General features: G+C 56.9%; 1 protein-coding gene across 2 annotated transcripts in view; it reads left to right on the top strand.

Annotated features, from left to right (window-relative positions):
• Positions 1 to 22592, top strand: part of DOCK1 (dedicator of cytokinesis 1) — a 290957-nt gene that overhangs the window by 199536 nt on the left and 68829 nt on the right. For both annotated transcript variants that reach the window (XM_081104750.1, XM_081104749.1), the window contains exons 28-29: positions 2455 to 2556; positions 8429 to 8523. In XM_081104750.1, the coding sequence (XP_080960876.1) occupies positions 2455 to 2556; positions 8429 to 8523 (197 nt within the window). The remainder of the gene's footprint in view (positions 1 to 2454; positions 2557 to 8428; positions 8524 to 22592) is intronic.

The following is a 22592-nucleotide window of genomic DNA, read 5'->3' as shown; positions in this document are numbered from 1 at the left end:
GTAGAGTGCGAGTCGCCATTGTTTAACATGAGAATGAACGTGAGCCCGTGTGAGGGGCTCTGTGGCCAACACGGGCCTCCTCTTGCTCTAGTAAAGCTCCCCTAGGGGGGTGGGGGCAGAGTCCAGGTCACGGCCAGCTCCCTCCGTCAGCGCCGAAGCTGGGCATGATCTGTGGCGGCCATTACCTTTCCTCTCCCTCGGCCAGTGTTCTTGCCGCCTGCAGGGGCGGGACCGCGGGTCCCTGCCTCCAGGGGCCACCAGCAGAGGCCTCAGAGCTCCCAGGACTCGCATGTGCCTCCGGATGAGAGGGAAGGATCGAGCGGGGCTGCTAAGCAACGCCTTCTAGCCGTTCACTCTCTCAGAGGGAGCAGCTCGGGGTCACGGCCCATCAGATGGGGCCTCAGAGACTGTGGGGCGTTGATGGGCCGTGGTTCCGACGGCCTCGTTGTACTTGATCAACATGTGAAGACCAGGACCCCATCTCATAGCGCAGAAAAGTTGCAAAGGCGGCTTCTCTTGAACTCAGTGGGAGGCCAAGTATTTATGGATCTTGAGAGTCTGCAGCCCTGGCTGTGTGGCTCAGGGGCTAGAGCAGCATCCATACCCTAGGAGGTTGCAGGTTCAATTCCTGGTCAGGGCACATACTTAGGCTGTGGTTTCATCCCCAGTCGGGGCGCATATGAAAGGAAACCAATCAATGTTTCTCTCTCTCTCTCTCCCTTCCTCTCTCTCTCTAAAAATCATTAAAAGCATATCCTCCTGTGAGGATGTTAAAAAGTTTATATTCATAAATAGACATTTTGCCATGTCAGAACTCATTCCTCCAGTGGAAAACACCCATTAGCTAGCTCTTTTTCTGAACCCCAACTTGGAATCTAAACCTCAGCAATTATTATTGTTCACAAATAATTTACATTTCTGGGCAAATGGAAGGCACCATCCTTTCATCACTGTATTTGTTCAATTTATGGAGTGTACCCGTGGACGACTCGTTGGGAAGCATGTGTGTGTACTGCGGATGCAAAGTGAATTGGAACAAGATTGGACTTCAGCGTTTCACTGCAGAGAGTGAATCTCAAATTAATGCAGAAGACATTTAGGCATTCAAATATACTGCTTGTAAAAGTAGAGTTCGTAAAAGAATGCAATTTGGGAACTCATTTAATAAGGCAAAATTAAGGCATGTCTGAAAGTATTTCTCATCCTATAATTTTACTGCACTTGTACTGGTTTAATGGGAGAAAATGTATGTCCTCTATTTCTTAAAATGTCATTAATTTAGGATGAAATACTGAAGAGCAAGGAAGGCTTTTAAGATGTTGTTAGCCATGAACCCCAAAGTGTGATACATGGCAGTCAATGGCAATGGGACCACTTAGCCGCCTGCCCACCTGCCAAATAAATCCCCTACAATGCATACACACAAATGCACCCATGCACAGACCTGCACACACAAACATGCATGGGCCCACACACATGAACACATGTGCACATGTGAACACACAGGCGCACCCACAAACATGCACAGGCCTGCATGTGTACTCACATGCACAGATAGGTGCACACAAACATCATGCACACAGACCTGTACAACAGCACACACACACACACACAGCTGCAAACATGCGCATGGACACCCTTGCACATACAAACACTCGCAAGCATATCCCTGCACACACAAACATGCACATTCCTGCACACACGTGCGCAGACCTGTGTGCACACACATGCACATGCACAAACCTGCACACATACATGTGCGCGCTCACCGCCGCATACATGCTGGCTGCCTCCGTCTGCTAACTGCTTCAGCCCCTGGCTTCTCCGGGTCTTGATTTTGTTTGTCGTTTTCCTTTTTCCTCCTCCCCTTCCTTCCCTCCAGCCCCATCCACCCTGAGAAACTCCCGTCGCCCCGCTACATACTGCGGAGCCCACGCTCCTCATCCCTCCCGTGGAGGAGAGCGGCCGTGGCTCACTGTGAGCGGGAGGGGTTCCTCCGAGGGGCGCCGGCAGGACTTGGGGAAGGACAGGCCGCCGTGTGCCCGGCCCCAGGACAAGGGCTCACACACATCGTGCGGTTAGGACAGCCTGTGACCAAGAGCACAGGACAGAGGAGGTGGTGGTTGCAGTCCTGTCTCTAACTTTTGTCTGTTTAATACAAAAATACTTAAAGCTTGTTTTTCCGGCCTGGACCACCCCTGGTCAGGAAGCACTAATTTAATGCAGCGAGAGAGAAGGGAATAGAGGGCGGGCAGGGGGGAGGGAAGAAAAAGAAAAGCAGAGATTGTGAGGGTGGAGTGACCACTTGCCTTCTGGTGGCCGCCAGGGGTGGCGGGGGTGGTGGCTTCGCGCTGCCGGTTCCAGCCCAGACTCCTGGTTGATACCCACTTTTCCCAAGGGTCTGTTCTCCCGGCGCCCCACCCCATCTAACTGTGTCTTCCGATTCCTCTGCAGGGAAACTTCGTGGCTTGCATGACCGCGATTTTACGGCAGATGGAAGATTATCATTATGCCCATTTGATCACGACTTTCGGGAAGATGAGGACGGACGTGGTGGTGAGTGTCACTCTGACCCTGTCCCATCCCCGTGTTGGGGGCCAGCATTTTGGGGAAACACGGGAGTCGTTGTTTTAAGTGTGGTTCTGCACCGGGGTTTCCCACGGCTGATTTGAGAAGCCGCCTGGCTGGGTCCACCTGAGCCGTGTTCCTAGGATGAGGGTCCTGACACGCAGACCTGCTGCTCGTGCTGGGCGAGGGGTGACTGGGCTGCCCTGTCCGTGTCCCTCATGGGCTTCGGGGTCGTGGAGGTTTGGGGGTGCTGCCCAGGAAGAGTCTCCGTTCACTCTTCTTCACCCGCTGATTGACTTGCAACAGCGGGAGCCAGAGAGCCTTTCGGCTTAACTTCTCCGCCCTGATCCATTAGCTGTGATCACGGAGCCATCAGCACTTGCTCAGTAAAACTCTAATGCAGCCAGACGGGGGACTCGCCACGGAGCGGAAGTGATCGCTCAGAAGCTCCCTCCCTAACGACCGCATCCCAGGGCCTCAGGCAGGGGTCCCCCCGACACCCCAGGGCCTCAGGCAGGGGTCCCCCCGACACCCCAGGGCCTCAGGCAGGGGTCCCCCTGACACCCCAGGGCCTCAGGCAGGTGTCCCCTCGACACCCCAGGGCTTCAGGCAGGGGTCCCCCTGACACCCCAGGGCCTCAGGCAGGTGTCCCCCCGACACCCCAGGGCTTCAGGCAGGGGTCCCCCTGACACCCCAGGGCCTCAGGCAGGTGTCCCTCCGACACCTCAGGGCCTCAGGCAGGTGTCCCCCTGACACCCCAGGGCCTCAGGCAGGGGTCCCCCCGACACCCCAGGGCCTCAGGCAGGGGTCCTGGGTGGTCCAGGTGCTGTCTCTCACTTGGGAAGTGGGGAGTGAGCGTGCTCATGGGCATGGTGATAGGGAGAATGTCAGCCGGGGACTGTCAGGCTGGGACAGTGGTTGGCAAACTGTGGTTCGCGAGCCACATGCGGCTCTTTAGCCCCTTGAGTGTGGCTCTTCCACAAAACACCACGTACAGTGCGATTGAAACTTCGTGGCCCATGTGCAAAATTGACATTTTGTGGAAGAGCCACACTCAAGAGGCCAAAGAGCCGCATGTGCCTCACGAGCCGCAGTTTGCTGACCACTGGGCTGGGAGACATCCTGCCAGTGGCTTCCTGCTCAGAGCCTGGAGTTCCACGCGAAACAGCCCCCAGCTGATTCCAAGCCTGTGAGAGCGTCGGAGTGGGAGCAGGCGCCTTGGGCTGAGCACCTCTCCTGTGACCATCCGTGTGAACCAGTGGTTCCCAACCTTTTCTTGGCCACGCCCCACCTAAGCCTCTAAAATCCTGATCCCCCCACCACCCCGTGACATAGAATTCTTATCATTCAAAAAGTGAACCCCTATTCACGGGGAGGCAGCCTAAAGGACCATGAACAGGGTCTACACAAGCTTCCAAAGAACATGGCAGCCATGAAATAAACGTAAAAGAACGAAAGGACAGTGGATGTTCTGAGGAAGAAACCACTAAGAAATTGTGAAAAAAATAATAATGTGAAGTGGTATGGAAACATAGGAAATAAAGTTTCAAACACATAATAGGGAACTGAAATGCATGCATATGTCACAATATATATTTATAGACTGTATATGAGGCCCCTAGAGCCATAAGAAATGCACAGAGTTCACTGTGAATAACTCATTCTCGGATTGCCCCCCTGAAAAATCCAGTTGCCCCCCTGTGGGGCGTGTGCCCCACGCTGGGAACCACTGGTGTAAACGAAGCTTCATGATGGCTCACTCCACCGGACAGTGGGCCTGGGATGCAGGACCCTGACAGGGAGGTCGCTCTCGGACACTGGCCCTGTCAGCGCCGTGGCGGGAAGGACGGGGCGAGGCAGGCACATCCTGCTCTGGGGTCCCCGCAGGCCGGTGGAGGCGCGCCCGGGACGCAGGGGGCCCTCCCAGCGAGCCCACGTCACCGGGCCGCAGAGGAAGGACCTCGTAAGGAGCCAGACTGGCCGAGGCGGCGGCCAGGGAGCCTCTGTGATGTGGAGGGAGAGGAGGGAGAGCCGCGCAGGGAGGGGAGCACGGAGGGTGCAGCATGGACGGGAGCCTCGCTGGGGCAGCGAGCGGATCGGGCCCCGACAAGCCTGGGGGAGGGTGGGGCATAGAGGCCCCTGGAACTCGACGCCGGGCTGAGCAGCCTTGTGCACTCTGCTTTTTTTTTTTGTGGGTTTGGTGTGTTTTTGTTGTTTTTGTTATTTTTTTTATTTATCTGCTTTCTTTTTATTTATTAAAAAAGTCATTTATTTGCTATTTTTCCTTTAATTGTTTTAAAATGACTTTCAAAGCCTTGATTCTTTGAGTGAACGCTTCATTTTCCGATCAATGTAGAGTCACGCGCAGCTGTAAGAGATAATGCAGAGAGGCCCCTTAGGCTTCTTCCGCTTTCTCCTGTAACAGCAGCATCTCGCAAGGCCACCGGGGGCATCATCGGCGCTGTTGCGATCGCCATCCACGCAGTGGCTGACCTCGTTCCCGTTCCCCGGTTTTCCTTGTGCTCTGCCACCAAGCGCTTATCAGGAGCGATCTCCCGTGCGAGCAGGGGGAAAGGCCGGGACCATGGACTCCATGGCTCCTGTCACCTGACTCCGCCGCTGCCAGCACTCACCTTGTCGGCCTCCTCTGAGTCGCTCTGTCTGTACAGAGATCCCTGGAGCCTGTGAGAAACCTGCCTCCCCCTCAGAGCTTCCGCCAACATCTCTCAAGAAGAAGCCCTCTCCGTGGCGCTTCCGGAGCAGGGCAGCCGACCCTCATTCCAGAGGCTTCCGACCCCCTCACTTCCCGATGTTCCGTCCTCCCTGGGGGCTGCCTCAGACCAGAGCCCAGTCCAGGCCCCGCCATGTGCCTGTGGCGCCTCTCGTCTCCTGTTCTTTCTTCCTTTCAAGGCATTGCTCTGGGTAGACACCAGGCCAACGGTCTTGCAGACGACCCCCGTTCTTAAGGGTTTCGTGCTGCCTTGTACGTCGACAGGAAGCTTTGTCTGAAATCCAGGCCCCTCCTTTTGCAAGAGTCCTTCCCTGTTGTGCGCATTGAGGGGTGAAAACGCCAAGCCGGCCCCTACGGGTGATGGGTGGTTTGATCCCTTGGGCAAGAGGGGGGCCCTGCCAGGTCTCCCCGTGGTGAAGGTACCCCTTTGTCAGGTCATCCACAGTTAGTCGGCAGTTACTCCACCCCCAGCAAGCCTTCATCTGACGAGCTTAGTATCCTTCGAGGGTCCTTGTCTGGAGCCAGGACCAGGAAGCAGAGTGGTGATTTCCGCTTCTAAGCATCATGAGGCTCCATCCTTAAGAACCCTGGGGCGGGGGTTCAGCGGGAGATGGGGGGAGGGTGGGTGCCTGGACCAGACTTGCAATCTGAACAGATCACTCTGGGTGACGTGTAGGGACCATGAGGGACAAGAGTGGACACCGGCAGAAGGGCTGGGATTCCCCTCTGGCTGGGCGGTGAGAGAGGCCATTGGCTCAGTGGGCGGGGACGGGACGCACAGAAGCAGCTGGGTGCGTGACGAGAAGGCTTGGCCCGTACAGTACAGTGATGGCTCTTGTCGGAGCTGCCCACTTCGTCGGTGGGACCCTCCCCACGAGCAAAGCAGGAAACGCCGCAGGCGTGGATTGGCCTGGAAGAATGGATTCACAAACACCTCCTATGCATCCCCGTCTCCCCTTGTGGACTTGGAAATGCCACCGTCATAGTCTGTGCAGCCACATCCCCTGTGCGAGGCAGATGTGACGGCGGGGCCCGCGACCACGGCTGTAAGTGATGCAGACGACACGGACGCCCAGCAGATCCATCGCCCACAAGACACAGCGTTCCGTGTGATCAGCAAAGTGCGGACGTGGAGCAGCTGAGCCCCGCTAATGAGGCGGGGGGCGGTTTCCCGGGAGAGGAGCGGAAGGCGTTGGGGAAAGAGGCGTCGCCTCCGAAATAATAAGAACCAGACCCTGTGTCTCAATTATTAGGCTCGGAGGAGCGATCAGCAAGAAAGCGGGCAATTTCATGCAAATGGAGGCGCGACGAAATTACCGCACTCAGCCGGCGGAATCTGCAAACTGGTCATTAAAATGGGAAACTCTTGAGAAAGTGGGGAACTGAAGTAGTGAAATATGAATTTCAATATTTAAACCGGGGAGAGGAGCCATGTGTGGTGTGGGGGAGGCACCCCTGCTTGGAGGGCTGGTGGCCAGAACATGTGGGAGCTGGGGTGGGGGGACAGTGGGCTGACCGCGCCCAGGTCCCTAAAGTCCCCTCAACTGGTAGCCTCTTGTTAAAGCGTGATCATAGTTGCTCCCTGAGTTTTCCTCTTTAAATATATTTTTATTGATTTCAGAGAGGAAGGGAGAGGGAGAGATGGGAATCATTGATCGGCTGCCTTCTGCATACCCCCACCCGCCCGCGCCGCCCCCTCCATGGGGATCAAGTCCTGACCGGGAATCGAACCAAGACCTTCGGGTTCATAGGTTGACTCTCAACCACTGAGCCACACCGGCCAGCGCTCCCTGAGTTTTCATTCGTGGGACGGGCCTGGCTCTGGTGTTAAGGCTGCAGAGAGCGCATCTGAACTTTGGACCTTGGCGATTCTTGCTCTCAAGTCTAGCTCCTGTCTCTCCGCCAGAAGTCCTTGCAGCTCTGTGTGGGGAATTGCTTCCTTGGCTTCTGAAATTCCGTTTACCGCCCCGGTCTTCACAGCCACTGCACCGGATACCGATTCCGTGGGTCACGTGAATGAGCGGCGGGCACTGGTTCGCCACCTCTGACCTGGGCCGCGCCTTTCTAAGTGACTCTCAGTGGCCTTTCCTCCTCCTCCTCCCCAGGCCTCCAGGGGGCATGCGGGCTCCCAGATGCCTGCGCTTCGGGGTAACCACTTGTTTGGTTCTGGTGAGCTCAGAGCCCATGCCAAGCTGTCAGATTCGAGACGCTCTCATCCTGGCAGGCACAGGGGGGAGCCCCGAGGAAATGGGCGCCCCTTCCCGATGCCAGGCTGCATCCTAGCGTGGATGCCGGGCGGACAGTGGAGCGCGACTGAGGAGAGCACAGGACCCTCAGGGAGGCAGCGGTCACGGCTGAGTAGCCTGTGGGCTGTCGCTGCCGTAAGAAAGGGCTGGCGGTGCCACCGCGTGCTCGATGGTTCGGGGCGAGCTGACCAGGCACAGGTGGTCGGGAGTTCTTTTATTTGCTAAGTTATATAAGGAAAGAGAATGGACAATAAGGTCCGTATTCAGCTGGATAGGGCCTGTTGATAATGAGAAATGGATGTAGAGTAAATATAAGAATTATTTTTTTATATAAGAGAGGAAGGGAGAGGGAGAGAGAGAAACATCAATGATGAGAGAGAATCATGGATTGGCTGCCTCCTGCATGCCCCCTTCTGGTAATCAAGCCCACAACCCAGGCATGTGCCCTTGACCGGGAATCGAACTATGACCTCCTGGTTCATAGCTCAACGCTCAACCACTGAGTCACACCGGCCGGACACTATAAGAACTATTAATAACCTTCATGTTATGTTTGTAGTGTTTTTCTGTAAGCAGAAAGTGTGTGAATACAACATACCTGTAATCTTTGGGGACAGCACTCTTTCTATTAGGAAGACATGCCCGGGGGCTGTTTTCAGTCATGTCTTTGGAAAAGTTCCCCGGATGGGAGGTGCTGCGCAAACAGAAAGACAGAAATAGTCCGCAGCGCCGGGGAAATACACCTGCGTTACTTTTTGGAAAGTTTTCATTCAGCGGCGGAGGGCACGGTCATTCATCCTGTAATTACTCAGGGCGGGCCGGGCGGCCGGGGCTGGGTCCACGCGCTCCCGCGGGCGGTCTCAGTGTTTCCGTTCTGTTTCAGGACTTCCTGATGGAAACTTTCATCATGTTCAAGAACCTCATTGGGAAGAACGTGTACCCGTTCGACTGGGTGATCATGAACATGATGCAGAACAAGTGAGTACCTGCGCGAGGCGCCCCTGCTCCCGGCGCCCCTTCCACGTCCCGAGCGTCCGGGTTGCCTGGTTACCACGGACGTCCCCGCGGTACACGTCCTCCCCCTTCTGTGACCAAATACTTATTTGGAGAAACGCGCCTGGAGGTTGGGTGGTGCCCTTGTGCCAAGACGGGGCTTTGGTACGAAGAACCCGGGCTCTGCCCCCCGGAGAGGAGCAAACCTGAGCAGGAGCCCCCTCCCCTTGTCCAGGGCAGAGAGGTGTGTTATGGCCAAAGGTGACCCTGTGTGGGGGCGGTGAAAGGGTTGAGAAAAGACAAACAAGAGAATGAAAGCTGGGTCTTGGTGGGACGCTGCTCCCTGATGAGGAGACAGCGCCAGCGCCCACAAGCCGTGACTTTATTTTATAGCAGATGCCAGGAGGCAAAGTAGGGGCGTGGTCACGTTGTTTATAGCATTCTCGTGAGTTCCAACCTCACTCAACTACATGCACCCGAACTCTGTCACAAGGCACCATAGGTTCAAGCTCACAACCACAGCCGTTGGCTATGATGGTGCTGGGAGGGCCCTGCCCCCCAGCTGGGACTTGCACGTGGCAATGAGAGGACCCTGTCCTTTCATTAGTCCGAGGCTTGAACCTGGCCAAGACACCGTAGCCGCGCCCCACAGAGGTGCCATTCGCCGTCTCATTTCAACCACCTTTGTTTGCTGCCCAGAGCGGTTCTCAGCTCTATGCCAGGTTTGGGAAAGGTGTTAGCCTTTCATATATTTCAGCTTCAAAAAAGTCATGAGCATTTTCTTCATCCTTCTTAAGCCCGCGTTTGCCATCGCCGCGCCGGTTAATTTCCAGCCCCTGGGGTTTTTTCATTTCTCTGAGCAGCAGCCGTGGTCGCTGGGCACTCTGTCACATGTGACTCCTAGAAGGAATTGCTGGCTGCCTGCCTTCTTCCTTCCTTCTTATTGCAGTTGTTAGGGAGATCGCTGGGATTCACAGGCAGAGCGGTTGTAATAAGTAACAGAGAGAGAGGCTGTGTACGTCTGATCTAGGTTCCCTCAGTGACAAACATTTGCTAAAACTGCAGCCCCAAACCTCAACCAGAGCATGACACTGATGCAGCCCATGGCCATCCCATTCCCCCCCCCCCCCCCCCCGTTCCTGGTCCTCGCAGGTGGCCAGTGTTCTCAACTCCATCGCAGTGAAGGCCGGGCCATTTCTGTCACCACACAGGTTCCCTCGTTGTCCATTTATAACCCGCGCTCCCCTCCCCTCCACCCCACCCTCCCCAGTCCCTGGCAGCCACTAATTTCTTCTTCATTCACACCATTTTGTCATTTTGAAAATTTTATCTCCTGTGGGATAGGTAACACGTAATTCTCTGGAGAGTCAGGTGGGTTGTTGTGTCGAAGGTTTGTTCCCTTTGTCGCCTGTGGTCTGTCCCGCGGTGTGGACTAACCGCAGGTGCTTTAACCTCTGTCCTGTTGAAGGACAGACGTCAGCACTGTTGCCAGTTCGAGGCTAATAGAGAGAAAGCTGCTGTGAACATTCATGTGCAGGTTCTGTGCGAATGTGAGTCTCCGTTTCTCCGGCACCAATGCCCAGGGTGCTGTGTTGGGTTGCACGTCTAGTTTTTTATTGTTTTAATTGATTTGAGAGAGAGAGAGAGAGAGAGAGAGAGAGAGAGATATTGATTTGTCATTCCACTTATTTATGCATCAGTGGCTTGATTCTCGTATGTGCCCTGACCTGGAATGGAACCCGTAACCTCGGCATATCAGGTCGCCGCTCTAACCAACTGAACTCCCCGGCCGGGGCCGATGTCAGAGCTTCTGACTCAGACAGATCTGCTTTTGCTGCTGCAGTTGCCACGTCTGCGGGGACAGTCCCCAAGCTAGGCGACTAGCCAGAGACCGCCACGAACGCGGCCTGTGGACACTGACCACCGTGTGGGTGGCGACCATTTCATTTCCATTTCCCGTCTCACTGCCCAACGTGCTGCTCCCTCCCGGGCAAGGAAACAATATTTGTGTCTAGCAGCTGACTCAGCTGGGTGTTTGCAGCCGCGTATGTCCCCCCTGGAGCCAGCTACTTAAAATGTAAAGCCATCTCAGGACATGGATATTTTTTCATTGATTTTAGAGAGAGGGAAAGAGATAAAAACATCAATGTGAGAGAAATACATTGATTGGTTGACTCCTGCACATGCCCCAACCAGGGCCCAGGTTGGGGAGGAGCCTGTAACCAAGGTACGTGCCCTTGACTGGAATTGAACCCGGGACCCCTCAGGCCACAGGCCGACATTCTATCCCAGTGATGGCGAACCTATGACACGCGTGTCAGAGGCGACACGCGAACTCATTTTTTTGGTTGATTTTTCTTTGTTAAACGGCATTTAAATAGATAAAATAAATATCAAAAATATAAGTCTTTGTTTTACTATGGTTGCAAATATCAAACAATTTCTATATGTGACACGGCACCAGAGTCAAGTTAGGGTTTTTCAAAATGCTGACACGCCGAGCTCAAAAGGTTCGCCATCACTGTTCTATCCACTGAGCCAGACCGGCGAGGGATTTGCTTTACTTTTTAAATTTGCCGCTTCCTGCTGAGGTCTCACATAGCCCACGGCCTGAAGATGTTAAGCGCGCCTCTACGGCCGTGCGGACATAAACGCCTTCACGGGGCTGCCAGCTGAGGACCGGAAGGCAGAGAACATGTGGATCCTGAGTGAAGGCACAGGAATTCGCATCAGGATGGTGAACACATGCTGAGTGAGACTTTCCCTGGAGCTCAGCCTCCTGTGTCTGCCCGGCTCAGAGGCGCTGTAATTCCGCTCTTTCCTCCCTGCGCCTCTCCCGGGATGCTGGCCGCCTCTCCCGGGACGCTGGCCGCGCGGAGCTGTTCTGTGGCTCAGACCCAGGTCCCAGGCACGCCGCTGGGCCCACCCTGGCTGCAGGGGGCACGTTTCTGGCTGGTCCCCTGAGGAGTCCAGGACATGTCCCCCTTTGGCGGAGCTGTGTCCCGAGGCCCCGGGACCTCCATATGGGCCTGAATTTGGATCTAGGCATGGCCCTGGGCCCCACGCGGAGCCAAACTCACGCGTGGAGCTACGCCACCGTGGGAGCCCCCTCATCCTGCCGGTGTTTCCACAGACTGTGCTAATGCTTCCCACGCAGTTCCTGGGGGCACGCCTGCTTCTGGTCCTTGCTCGCTAATGAAGCCTGGCCTGATGGTCAAACAGGAATCCCAGGTCCTTCCCGGCCCTTTATCACCCGCGTCTCACCAGAGCGTTGGCATTGCACGCAGTCGGGTTGTATTCAAACAGCCCGGATTTAATTCCGGGACGAAGCCCCCCAGGGCGCTCAGGAGGCAGCGAGGAAGAGAAGCTCTGTGGAAGGTGTGGGAGGGCCAAGTGTGTTTGAGAATCCCCTCCGAGTGGGCGCACACCTCGCCTCCCGTTCTCCTGCTGCTGGGGATGCAGTCTCGCTGGCACGCGATGCTGGAGGCCCTCCTCCCTCCGTGGGGGATGGAGCCTCGCGCCTCTCCGTCAGACGCGTGAACAGCTCTTCAGTGCAAAGCCAGCAAAGCAAACGGGGTACATGATCGAGATGGGGCTGCTCTGCACGTCCTTCCAGTTTACATGTCCCCGCAGCGCTCCTGGCTCAGGAGGAAGCTGAGTACGGAAGACCCTCTGCTGTTGTGCGTGTCAAGATAAAAAAATAAAAGAACCCGGGACGCTGCTCAGTCCAGCCCCACACCCGGGACGGCTCCTGCCACACAGAATCTTCAGACTCAAAATGCCAGTGATGCCCAGACGGGACGGACGGAGACACCGAGTCTCCGTGCTGCTCGGTAACGAATAGAAACCTGTGCGTCTATTACAGTGACCCCGTTATGTTTATTTCCACATTCCTCAGCTACGGGTCCCTGTCACGTGGCCCCAGCAAAGCCAGCAGAGCTTGAAATAAACAGCAGCCGCCGCCCCTGAAGCTGCCAGGGCTGAGCTGCCAGGGCCGGTGCCTGGGAATCGGGGGGCAGTTTGCCCTGAGATGCCAGCCAGGGCTCCCCGCTCCCAGCAGAGCCTGTGGGCGTGGCTCAGGCTCCCGAGGTGACAGGAGGCAGGTGAGCGCTGGGCTCACACCGATAGGAACTGACCCGGGGCTGTGCCTCCCACCAGCACCTGGCGGGCAGGACACCGAGGAAGGTGTCAGCAGGGGTGCTTTCCGGGGGAATTCGCTTTTTGTTTTGCCATTCTGCACATAGGTGAGATCACACTGTCTTCCTCTGACTTAGCCTCCTGCCCTCAGGATTCCCAGAGGAGGTAGCACATGTCGGATTCCTTCACTATCGTGACCGAGTCGTATTCCAGTGTGTATGTGCTCTTGGCCCATTTATTCTTGACATTGACATTTTTTATTTTAAAAAAATTGTTTTAATCGGTGAAGACTCTTAACACAGTGGTTCTCAACCTTCCTAATACCGCAGCCCTCTAATACAGTTCCTCATGTTGTGGTGACCCCCGATTTCCTTGTTACAAATTGAACATAATTAAAGCATAGTGATTCATCACAAAAACAATATGTAATTATATATGTGTTTTCCGATGGTCTTAGGCGACCCCTGTGAAAGGGTCGTTCGACCCCCAAAGGGGTCACGACCCACAGGTTGAGAACCGCTGCCTAACAGATGGATACTAGACTTACCGGGGCGATCACTTTGTAAGTTACATGGATGTCTAATTGCCGTTGTATGTCTGAAACGAACACACTATTGTATGTCAACTCTAATGGAACCACTGTAACAAATGGAATAAAAACAAAAAGGAGAAAGGACTCCGGCAGGGAGAAGCTGCGTGGATTCCCGCCGATGGACTCGCTGCGGGCACCGTGACCGCCCACCTGGGAGGCGGAGCGCTCTGCGCGGAAACTCCACTAAACGCGGGTTTGGAAATGAAGTCTCCGGAAGACGGGCCGTGGCGTTACACCCGTATCTGTCACGCTCCTCTCCGTTCTGGATGCGGGGTTGGCAATGAAGTGGGAGATTTCGTCTCCGTCTTCAGGGAAGCCTGACAGGGGAAGACTTAAGTTTGAAAAAAATGTGCCTATGTAGTGCATGTGCCGAGCCCAAAAGAGATAATATTATTGCTCCGTGTAACTTCTCCATGGGATCCGTGTTAACAGGATTGTGGCATCTCCTATACATCTGACTCAGATAAGACACGTCTGTGTGTCCCTTGCTGTGTGTGGGTGGCGTTCTGTAGGTTTGTGCGTGGCCCTGGGATGCGACTGTGATGCAGAAATCGCTTCTTCTTATCTCAGTGGCTGCTCATTGCCGGGTGACTGCCCGGCACACAGTAGGTGCTCAGCCAACAGTGGCCGCGTGGCTGCCTGACTTTGCAGGGGAATCGGTCTCTATCACACGGCCCCCGAGGGAGTGCCTGGCCTACTTCTGTCTCAGGTCTTTCCAGGAATGAAGGACAGTCATCCTCGTCACGTCTGGGTCCAGGCAGAGGGCGTTCCAGATGTGGGTCCACAATGAGCAAGGGGACCCCTTGTTCGCTTCAAGACCATCAGCCAGTGCAGGTCCTTCCTGGGAAGCTGTTCTGCATTTAGCACAAAACCCGCCTGGGGGAGCTCCGCGTGCACCCGGAGCCGGCACCCGCGTGAGGGCTGAGCCGCGGGGAGGCCGCTGCCCGCCGAGCTGGCGTCTCCCGTCTCCGGTGACCTTTCCCGTCCGACTGCGGGGGAGGCTTGTCCTCGCTGCCCACCTGCCAAGTCCCCAGCGCTGCGAGTCCATCCAGGCCGCAGATTGTATTGTAACGTGGAGTATTTGGTGCTGCGCTGCCGTTTGGTGATTTAGCGGGAAAGTGAACTCTGACAGCTTGGTCTTTGCAGTTCAGTGAATTCTAACGGTTCAAAACAAAACCCACACCAAAGGCCGCTCCCACGCCGCCGTGTCTGAGCCGCTGGGCGCCTGGGGCCTGCGCCAGCCCAGTGACCCCTGCCTGCATGTCCCATACACGGGCTCTTAGGAGGGCGAGATTGTGTGAGATGCTGGTGTTTGTGGCTGTAAATATTAACCGTCCCCAGAAGGGGAAGGCGCTCTTTAGCGGTCTGACCATCTAGGCAGCTTTAAAAGACATTTTTTTATTGACTTTAGAGAGGAAGGGAGAGGGAAGGAGGAAGGGAGGGAGGGACATCAATGATGAGAATAATCCATCCACTGCCTCCTGCACGCCCCAACACGGGATGGAACCCACAACCCGGGCATGTGCCCTGACCGGGAATCGAACCGTGACCTCCTGGTGTTTAGGTTGATGCTCAGCCCCTGAGCCATGCCGGTCGGGCTGGGCAGCTCTGTAAACATCCCGTGTTCCTGCATTTGTCGTAGCAAAAAGTACCTTTTCCCACTTGGCCTGACTTGTCGTTGCATCCTCAATGTGGGGCATCCTGGGATTCAGAGTTTGGGAGAGGAGGTCGGGGAGCCCCTTGGGCTCCCCGTTTCTGTGATGAGACTTGGCAGCCTTTCTCTCTCTCCTATTGGTTGGTCACCGGGCGAAGGTCAGGACCAGAACGTAAGTGCTGATCCGTGATGACCTCTCCAAGGTCAAGGTGAAGTCACTTCGTAGGTGAAGTGGCCTGTGTGCATTGGGGTTGGACAGGGCAGGGGTCAAACACACCCCTCGCTGTTGGGGCCTTGGGCGGGGGCGGGGGGGGTGGTGGACTCCCAGGCCTGTGTGGAGGAACAGCAGCCTGGAAGGATGCGGACGGTGTGTGCCCAGCGCCCGGGGGCGAGCCGCACTCCACCAACACGAAGGGCAGCTGGGGGCCTGGAGATCCAGTGCCCACGGGGCTCAGGCCTCTCTCCTGGGCCGGTCAGGATGGCCTTGCAGGAGAGGCTGCCGGGCCCTCCGCATCGAGCCCGCTCAGTGCCTGGGGCCCAGTGGGCGGGTGGAGATGAATCCACGGTGTGGACCACAGGCGCGAAGCTTTGTGGTTCAGTGGGTGTCCCCTCCCCTGGAAAGCACAGGCCCTGCGCCCCTGCCTGGGCTGGGATGACTGTGTATAGTGAGAACGGGGCCTCCAGCTCCCTGACTCAGAGGCATCGGCTACCTGCCTCTGGTCCTGGCAGCGAGGGCGATGGGGACAGGGTCCAGCCACTGCTGCGCGGCCAGCTCTGAGGGTCCAGGATGCTGCTCCCTGCATCCTCGGGGTCCATCCCATCGTGACCCTGAGCGGCCAGCTCTGAGAGTCGGGGATGCTGCTCCCTGCATCCTTGGGGTCCATCCCATCCTGGTCCTGAGCAGCCAGCCCAGAGGGTCCGGGAGGCTGCTCCCTGCATCCTCGAGGTCCATCCCATCGTGACCCTGAGCGGCCAGCTCTGAGAGTTGGGATGCTGCTCCCTGCATCCTCGGGGTCCATCCCATCGTGACCCTGAGCGGCCAGCTCTGAGGGTCCGGGATGCTGCTCCCTGCATCCTCGGGGTGCCTCCCACTGTGGTCTTCCCAGGGTCAATGAGGCCCCACCCTCCGCCTGCTTCCACCTCCTCTTGTCTGACGGTGTTGGTGTCGTTGAGCCTGAGCGCCCTGCCACCCCACGTGACAGTGGATCTGAGGGAGCCAGACCCACGCTGACCGGGCCCCAGGGGAGAGTTCCTCGTGCTGCCGGCCATGGGGTCACCTGCCGCTCCGCCTGCGCGGGTGGGGGAAGGAAACACCGTCACGCGGGGTCCGGTTGAGTTTACAGAGCTGGGGGCGGGGTCTCAGCCACCAACCTTTCTCCTCGCTGGCTTCACATGGTGCTTTTTCTTGAAAAATCAAAACAAAACCAACCAGATAACAGCTGAGAAGGGGCACCTCGAAGAAAGCACTTTTCTAAAGTGCACGGGTCTCCACGGAGACACAGGAGAGGAAGCTGCACACGACAGAAGAGAAGCTTTTACCTTCACTACGTGGAGCGTCCTTCACCCGTGAGAGCCTCAGGCCCAGAGATGCGTGCGTGCTTCTGTGTGACACGTGACGTGAGAAAATCCACTGCCCGTTTCACGGGCGTGGAGTGGGGAGTGCGTGTGTCTTCTTGCTTGTACGTCGGCGTGGTCGGCCATTGACAGTTTGCTGTGGGACAGGCATTGTTCCGCCGACATGGAATGAAGCTGGGTACGGAATGGATGCCCGAACCCTCTGCCCCCTTCTGTAAATCTGTTCTCAGATGTAACTTTCTTTAACGTGTTTTAGGAAATAAGCGTGGCGGGTTGGCACTGAGGATCCTGCGGAGACTGATGCGATGCTGTGATGGGCCAGGTGCCCCACCGGACACCCGGCCTCTGCGAGAGGCCCTCCGGGGGCGTGGTGGGGGTGTGGCAGAGAGCTTAGGAGAAGCCTGTGCCAATGGGAGGGCCAGGTAGGAGCTTTGGCATAATCTGGGCAAGAGCTGCTGTGGCCACTGGGGCGTGAGGAGGACTTGGGAACGTTTGGGGCAGGGCCAGGGGGCCTTGTGGCACTCGGAGTGCCTAGACTAGAGGGAAGGAGACGGGGCGGAATGGCCAGGGGAGGACGTGGAAGGTAACAGAAGCAGCCAGAGGCTCTGGCCACGCGGAGGTCACTGCTGGTGGCGACCCGAGCCATGTCCCTGGTGTGGCCGAGGTGGAAACCAGCCGGAGGGGACCCGGGGGGATGCGACACACCGGGCGTGGGCACCGCCCTTGGGGTTCGGTGATGCCGCGGCTGAGGAATGGTGTCTGGAGGCAGGTGTGACTCAGGCGGGGCTGGTCTGGGTGTTGTGGACACGGAGCACGATGGAAGCCATCTGGTGGAGAGAGCGGGTGAGTGGTCATGGGAGTGTGGAGGCGGTGAGGCCAGAGGGGAAGGGGAGGGGAGGGGAGGGACACGGACAGTGGGCGCATTGTCACAGGAGAGGAGACAGCGTGGGTGCAGATGTCAGCATGGGTGTCGATGTCGGGGTCGGCTGATGAGAAAAACTGGTTTCTTCCTATTTTCTCACCCACGTATGAAGCCAGGCCATCAGCAAGTAGGTGTTCGGGGAAGGGTCGGTGATAGGCCGAATGGATATGATGTCCGAGTGGATATGATGTCCGAGTGGTTCCGCCCGCCCCCCGCGCCCTGCTCACACGCTCTCGGGGCGCAGACCGAGCTGAGGGCTCCGCCGCGCGTGCCCCCCTCTTACGTAAAGCCCGGGAGCCGCCGCCCAGCCGGTCGCGCCCGAAAGGGTACGTTGCTTTAAATAACTCCTGCGAGGTCGCCCTGCTGTGAACGGTTCTGGATGGATCACGTCTTTCAGCTTCAACAAACCCTGTTAGCCAGGAAAACCCGCTGGTCTCTCAAAATAGCCGTCCTCCCGCCGCCTCCCCCCACGGCGCCCGGGCTGTGGCCGCGGCGAGGCTGGGAGGGTGACGCGGGGGAGTAGGAGCCGGGCCCCTGGACAGGACCGGCGTCCGGCCACGGCCATTCTGCTGCTGTCCCGGCTCGGGGGCCGCCCACCCGCGGGCTCCCGGCGCGGGGCTCCCGGCGGAGAAAGGGGGTGCATGCAGCACCTGCTTGGGGGCGCCCGGCCGCTTCCTCTTCTCCGTCGCGCAGCTCTGCGTCCGTGCTGCCTGGGTGTCTTCCATACCATGCGCCCCGATGTTCCTCTCCTGCCGCTTCGGTTTAGAAATTTCCAGAAGGCGGTGGCCCTGCTCCTCCTCTCGCATCTCGTCCTCCCGCCTTCCTGACCGCCCCGTCCTGAGGACCACAGAGCAGAGGCCCCGGGAGCACTCTGGCGGGGGGAGCTTTCGGACCCAGCGTCCTTGTCAGGCCCAAGGAGCCTGGGAGGCAGCACACGTGTTGAGAACCACCTTGTCCCCACGTCATGGCCGTCACTCTGTTCTCCGTGAGGCCTTGACTTTCCAGCTTCTCTGTCCCGAATGCAGGGGGCCGGGGGGGGGCGGGGGGGGCTCTCACATGGGGAGCGATATGGACGAGTTCCGACTGCCGGCCTCCCCTCTCTGTTCCTGGGTGCCCTGAGCCGGCGAGGGTGCCCTGAGCTCGGACAGCAAATGGCCTGGATGTGTCTGATCACGTACGGGTGTCTCGTCTCTGCGGTCCGGGCGGCTGTGTCTGCCGCGACAAAGGGGTCCCTGTCAGCGGGGGGTCCAGGGCCAGCTCGTTTGGAGCCTAATCAGTCGCCGTTTTAGTGCCGCGTGGTGGTCAGACAGTGACTTGCTCTCCAAGGCGTCCCCCTCGGAGTCCCAGTTGAGCACCTTCGTTTCCTTAGCTTAGAGTTACCACGCGTTTCACATGGCATCGCCCCCACCCTTTCTCCACGCCCTGGTTCCAACTGCTTCGGGCACTGGGGAAAGGGAAGGCCCCCGTGGGGAACTCCCTCGGCCCTGACAACTGCTGGGGCCCCGTTCGCCATCTGCTCACTGTTCTGAGCTCTGCAGGAAGCTCCGCAGGGGAGCCAGGGGCTCGCAGGAGACAGGCAGAGCGCGTCCCCGCAGAGCGCGTCCCCACAGAGCAGTCAGCACTGCGCCCGTGGCCTGCGTGGCTGAGAACGGGGGTGTCTCTGTTCTTTTCCCTCCTTTTCTCTTTTGGCCAAGCCAAGGGAAAATCAAGAGTATTTTCAGCTTTTCGCCCATAATATTTCCACCATTTGTAGACCAGCCCGGAGGAAATGGAGATTGGCCCAGCCCCACCGTCCACAGTGTATTCCTTACAGGAGCCACTCACAGACGCTGTTTAGCTTAGCCAGTGGCTCCGCTGGAATTTACAGTAGAGCCTCACTTAATAGATTTCCATTTGGCGCGTGTTTGTTTTAAATAACTGCCGCCGCCCTGTTTGCTTTGGGCCGGAGCCGGTGTCTCTGTGCTTCCCGCGCGGCCGGAGTGGAGGCACGGGGTGGGGGCTTTGCGGCTCCAACACGGTTTCGTTTTCAAATTGAAAAGCGGATGTATTTCCTATCCTTCCAGAAGCAAATGTGTAAGTCTGCGCTTTCCTCAGATGCGCTGCCAGTGTCATAATTGGTGGAAAGTGAGCAAGCGAGAGGGATTAGCTCGTCGAGCCCCAAACCGTGGTGGTCCCGGCGGTTCTGTGGCTTGTTGGGAAACAGTGCACAATGCAGTGTGTGCGCGCCCGGCGGGCCACGGAGACCGCCTTTGCTGGCCACATGTGTCCTGGGACAGTGCCAACCCTGCAGAGGGACGTGGAAGGGATCATCCCAGGAAGGGTGGGCAAAGTCCCGCACCTGCCAGGAATTGGTGCTGTTCCAGGGAACAGTAGCAGGCGCTGCCCAGGCTGCCACGGCCTGGATGGGGTGCCCCCTGGCATTACGGACATGGGACCCGGACGGCCTGTAGCAGGAAGGGCTGGCAGAAGACAGCCCACTCCTCCTGGGCCCTGCCCTCTCCTCCCCGGGAAGGCTGCCGATTGGAGCAGGACCCTGGGGAGACAGACGGAGTTCGGATCAGCAGGGGTGACCTGGCACCACCCAGGTGCCAGGTGTACAGGGACGCGGACACCAGGCACCCTCTAGGTGGCAGAGGGCGCGTTGCTGCTGGGATCGGACTGTAGCAGGCACTGCAACTACCTGCGCTGTGGGCGTGCCTCTCCCTGTCCTCTCCCTCTGTCTCTAGGGAGAGATCCTGTCCGGGGAGGATGGAAGCAGCCCGGGTTACACGCTGCGCTGGGGAGGGAATGCCGTGCGGGTGCAGGCAGCATCCTCCCAGTGCATCTGGGAGTCGGGCTGGGAAGCAGGTGGGTGTGGTGGGCAGGAGCCAGGGCGGACCTGTGACTTTGCAGAGTGGTCAGCCCCCTGCCAGGGCCTCGTGAGGAACCTGTGTCTGTTGTGTGTTTTTCTTGGCTTCTTCAGCGGCAACACTCCAGCAGCTACCTCTGCCTTTACCCTCGCTTGTCCCCACATCTCCCTGAGCCTGACAGCAGGCCCTGCTCCCGTTACATCCAGAGGTCATTTCTGAGGGCAGACCTTTAATTTTTTAGACAAAAACACACAGAAGAAAAGGCGATCTCTGTAGTGACACTGGGGACCTGTCAGGGGAGCACGAGACTCGTGGGTTTGCCGACCGCTCCGCCGTTCTTTCCTGCCGCGACCCCAGGACACGTGCGTGGGGAGCTCTCCACGTCAGGGCTGTGTACCGTGAGCTTACAGCATCCTGGGGGAGCAGGGCGTCCGTGGGACGTGTTTGGCCGGGACGCCGAGCGTGGCTGGGTCTGTGTTGGGCTGCGGCGCCCTTGGCCGAGGCCCTGAAGGTCACAGAGAGCAGCATGGGGGCTGCTCGCTGCCTGGAATGCAGCGTTTCTCCTCCTGGCTGTGCCCTGGGGCGGAACCACCTCAGATTCCTCGGCCAAGGGCAGCGATTGCTGGAAGCTCACGGTCAGTCAAGGGAAGGACGTGTGTCTGCCTCCCGGCCAAGCACCGGGGAGGTGGGAGCAAAACCCTCCGCGTGGGCTGAGCCCAGGTGTGCGGCCTCGACCTGGTTTCTCACCACAGAGGTTGCAGAGGCCTCCAGGAGGCATGTCACCTGCTCCCAGCTCCTGGAGCATCGAGAGGGACATGCCCGTGTAACCCTACGCGATCACCGGTTTTCTCGGTTTGGTTGATCTTTTCACGCGCATATTTCACTTTCTGATAACCCTGTGTAACTGTCATCGGCCACTGCCTTTGTTACCTACGCGTCTGTCACAGCCGCTTGTCCGTGTTACTACACATGTTCGCCACCAGCTTCCTCACTGGCAGCCACAGAACCGCGGTGGCTCGCCGTGGCCTCTCGGGTTGGCGCCTGCCACTGGCTCTCGACTTGTAGCTCGTGTAGGAGACACCGTGATGGGTGGCTTCATGCATCCAGCTCCCGTGTTTTGGATTATCTCCTAGGATTCGTTCCCAGAAGTGGGATTACTGGGGCTCGGCACATATTGTCAGATTGCTTTCCGAAAGGATTTGACGGATCCTTTCGCTGCACCGTTGCCAGAATTCAGTATTATCTTTTAAAAAGTTGTGTTAATTTCACAGGCACAAAGTTGCCTCATTTTGTTTATATTTGCATTTTTTTTAATCATTTGCTACATGTAATCATTTTTCCTTTTCCTTCTAACCGTGTCTGTTTTGTAAACTGTTCACATCCTTGGCCTATTGAGCTATTCGCTTGTAATGTTTTTTCGTGAGAATTTTACTAACATTTTTATACAGGGTTCATATGAACCCATTTAAAATTTCTAAGAATATTTTCCCCATGTTGTTTGCTATCTCATTTGGTGATGTGATTTTTTTAAAGTTTGTTTTTGTTAATTCACATACAAAATTCTAACTTATCAAATCTCTCCACCTTTTCCTCTGTCATCCTCCAGAGTCCCATCCTTCACCCACAAATTTGACGTTCAGTTCCAGATTTCAGTTTCTTTTTTATTATTTTATATTTACACCCTTAGTTTTATCTGGAATTTGACTTTTTGTGCTCTATGTATCCGAATTTATTTTTAAATGGAAACTGGTTATTACAACACCACTTACTAAAGAACCCTCTGTGGTTTAAAACATGGTTCCTTTCCCCGGTGTACCGTGACTGGTCATTTCTGGGCAATGTGTGTGGTCAGTGGGAGCATCGCTTATTCCTGGGCCAGGACCACATTGTTGTAACCCCTGCTGCTGGAGGGCGTGTTTCGCTGTCCGGCCGCAGCTGGGCTCCCTTCTCCGTGTATCTGTGACTTTGCTTTCATGTGCTACCCCGTGGTTCTACCAAATGAAATTTAAAATCATCCGATCTAGTCTCCCGTCCGAATGATTATGTTCACCTTCCGGCTGGATCCGCATTAGGGAAGAGTCCAGACAGGCAGGTCTCACGGCGCCGGGCTGCGTGCTGCGTGGGTCTCGTTCATTTGCAGAGGAAACCGTGTTCCTGTGGACACCATTGGAAGATGAAAAGCAAAGTGCTCGTCACCCACAGGTGACCTTGCCGACAGTTGTAGGTAGACCCTCTGGTCACGGGCTGTTCCCCTCCCCCTCGGAGCCGCACATACACTTCCGTCTCATCTCCTAAAAATAAGGACTTTCTAACACCGCCAGCGTG

This window comes from Myotis nattereri (assembly GCF_964212035.1).
Source record: "Myotis nattereri genome assembly, chromosome: 13".
Lineage (NCBI taxonomy): Eukaryota > Metazoa > Chordata > Mammalia > Chiroptera > Vespertilionidae > Myotis > Myotis nattereri.
Note: the sequence above shows the minus strand (reverse complement) of the source record. Positions and strands in the feature narration are given on the sequence as shown.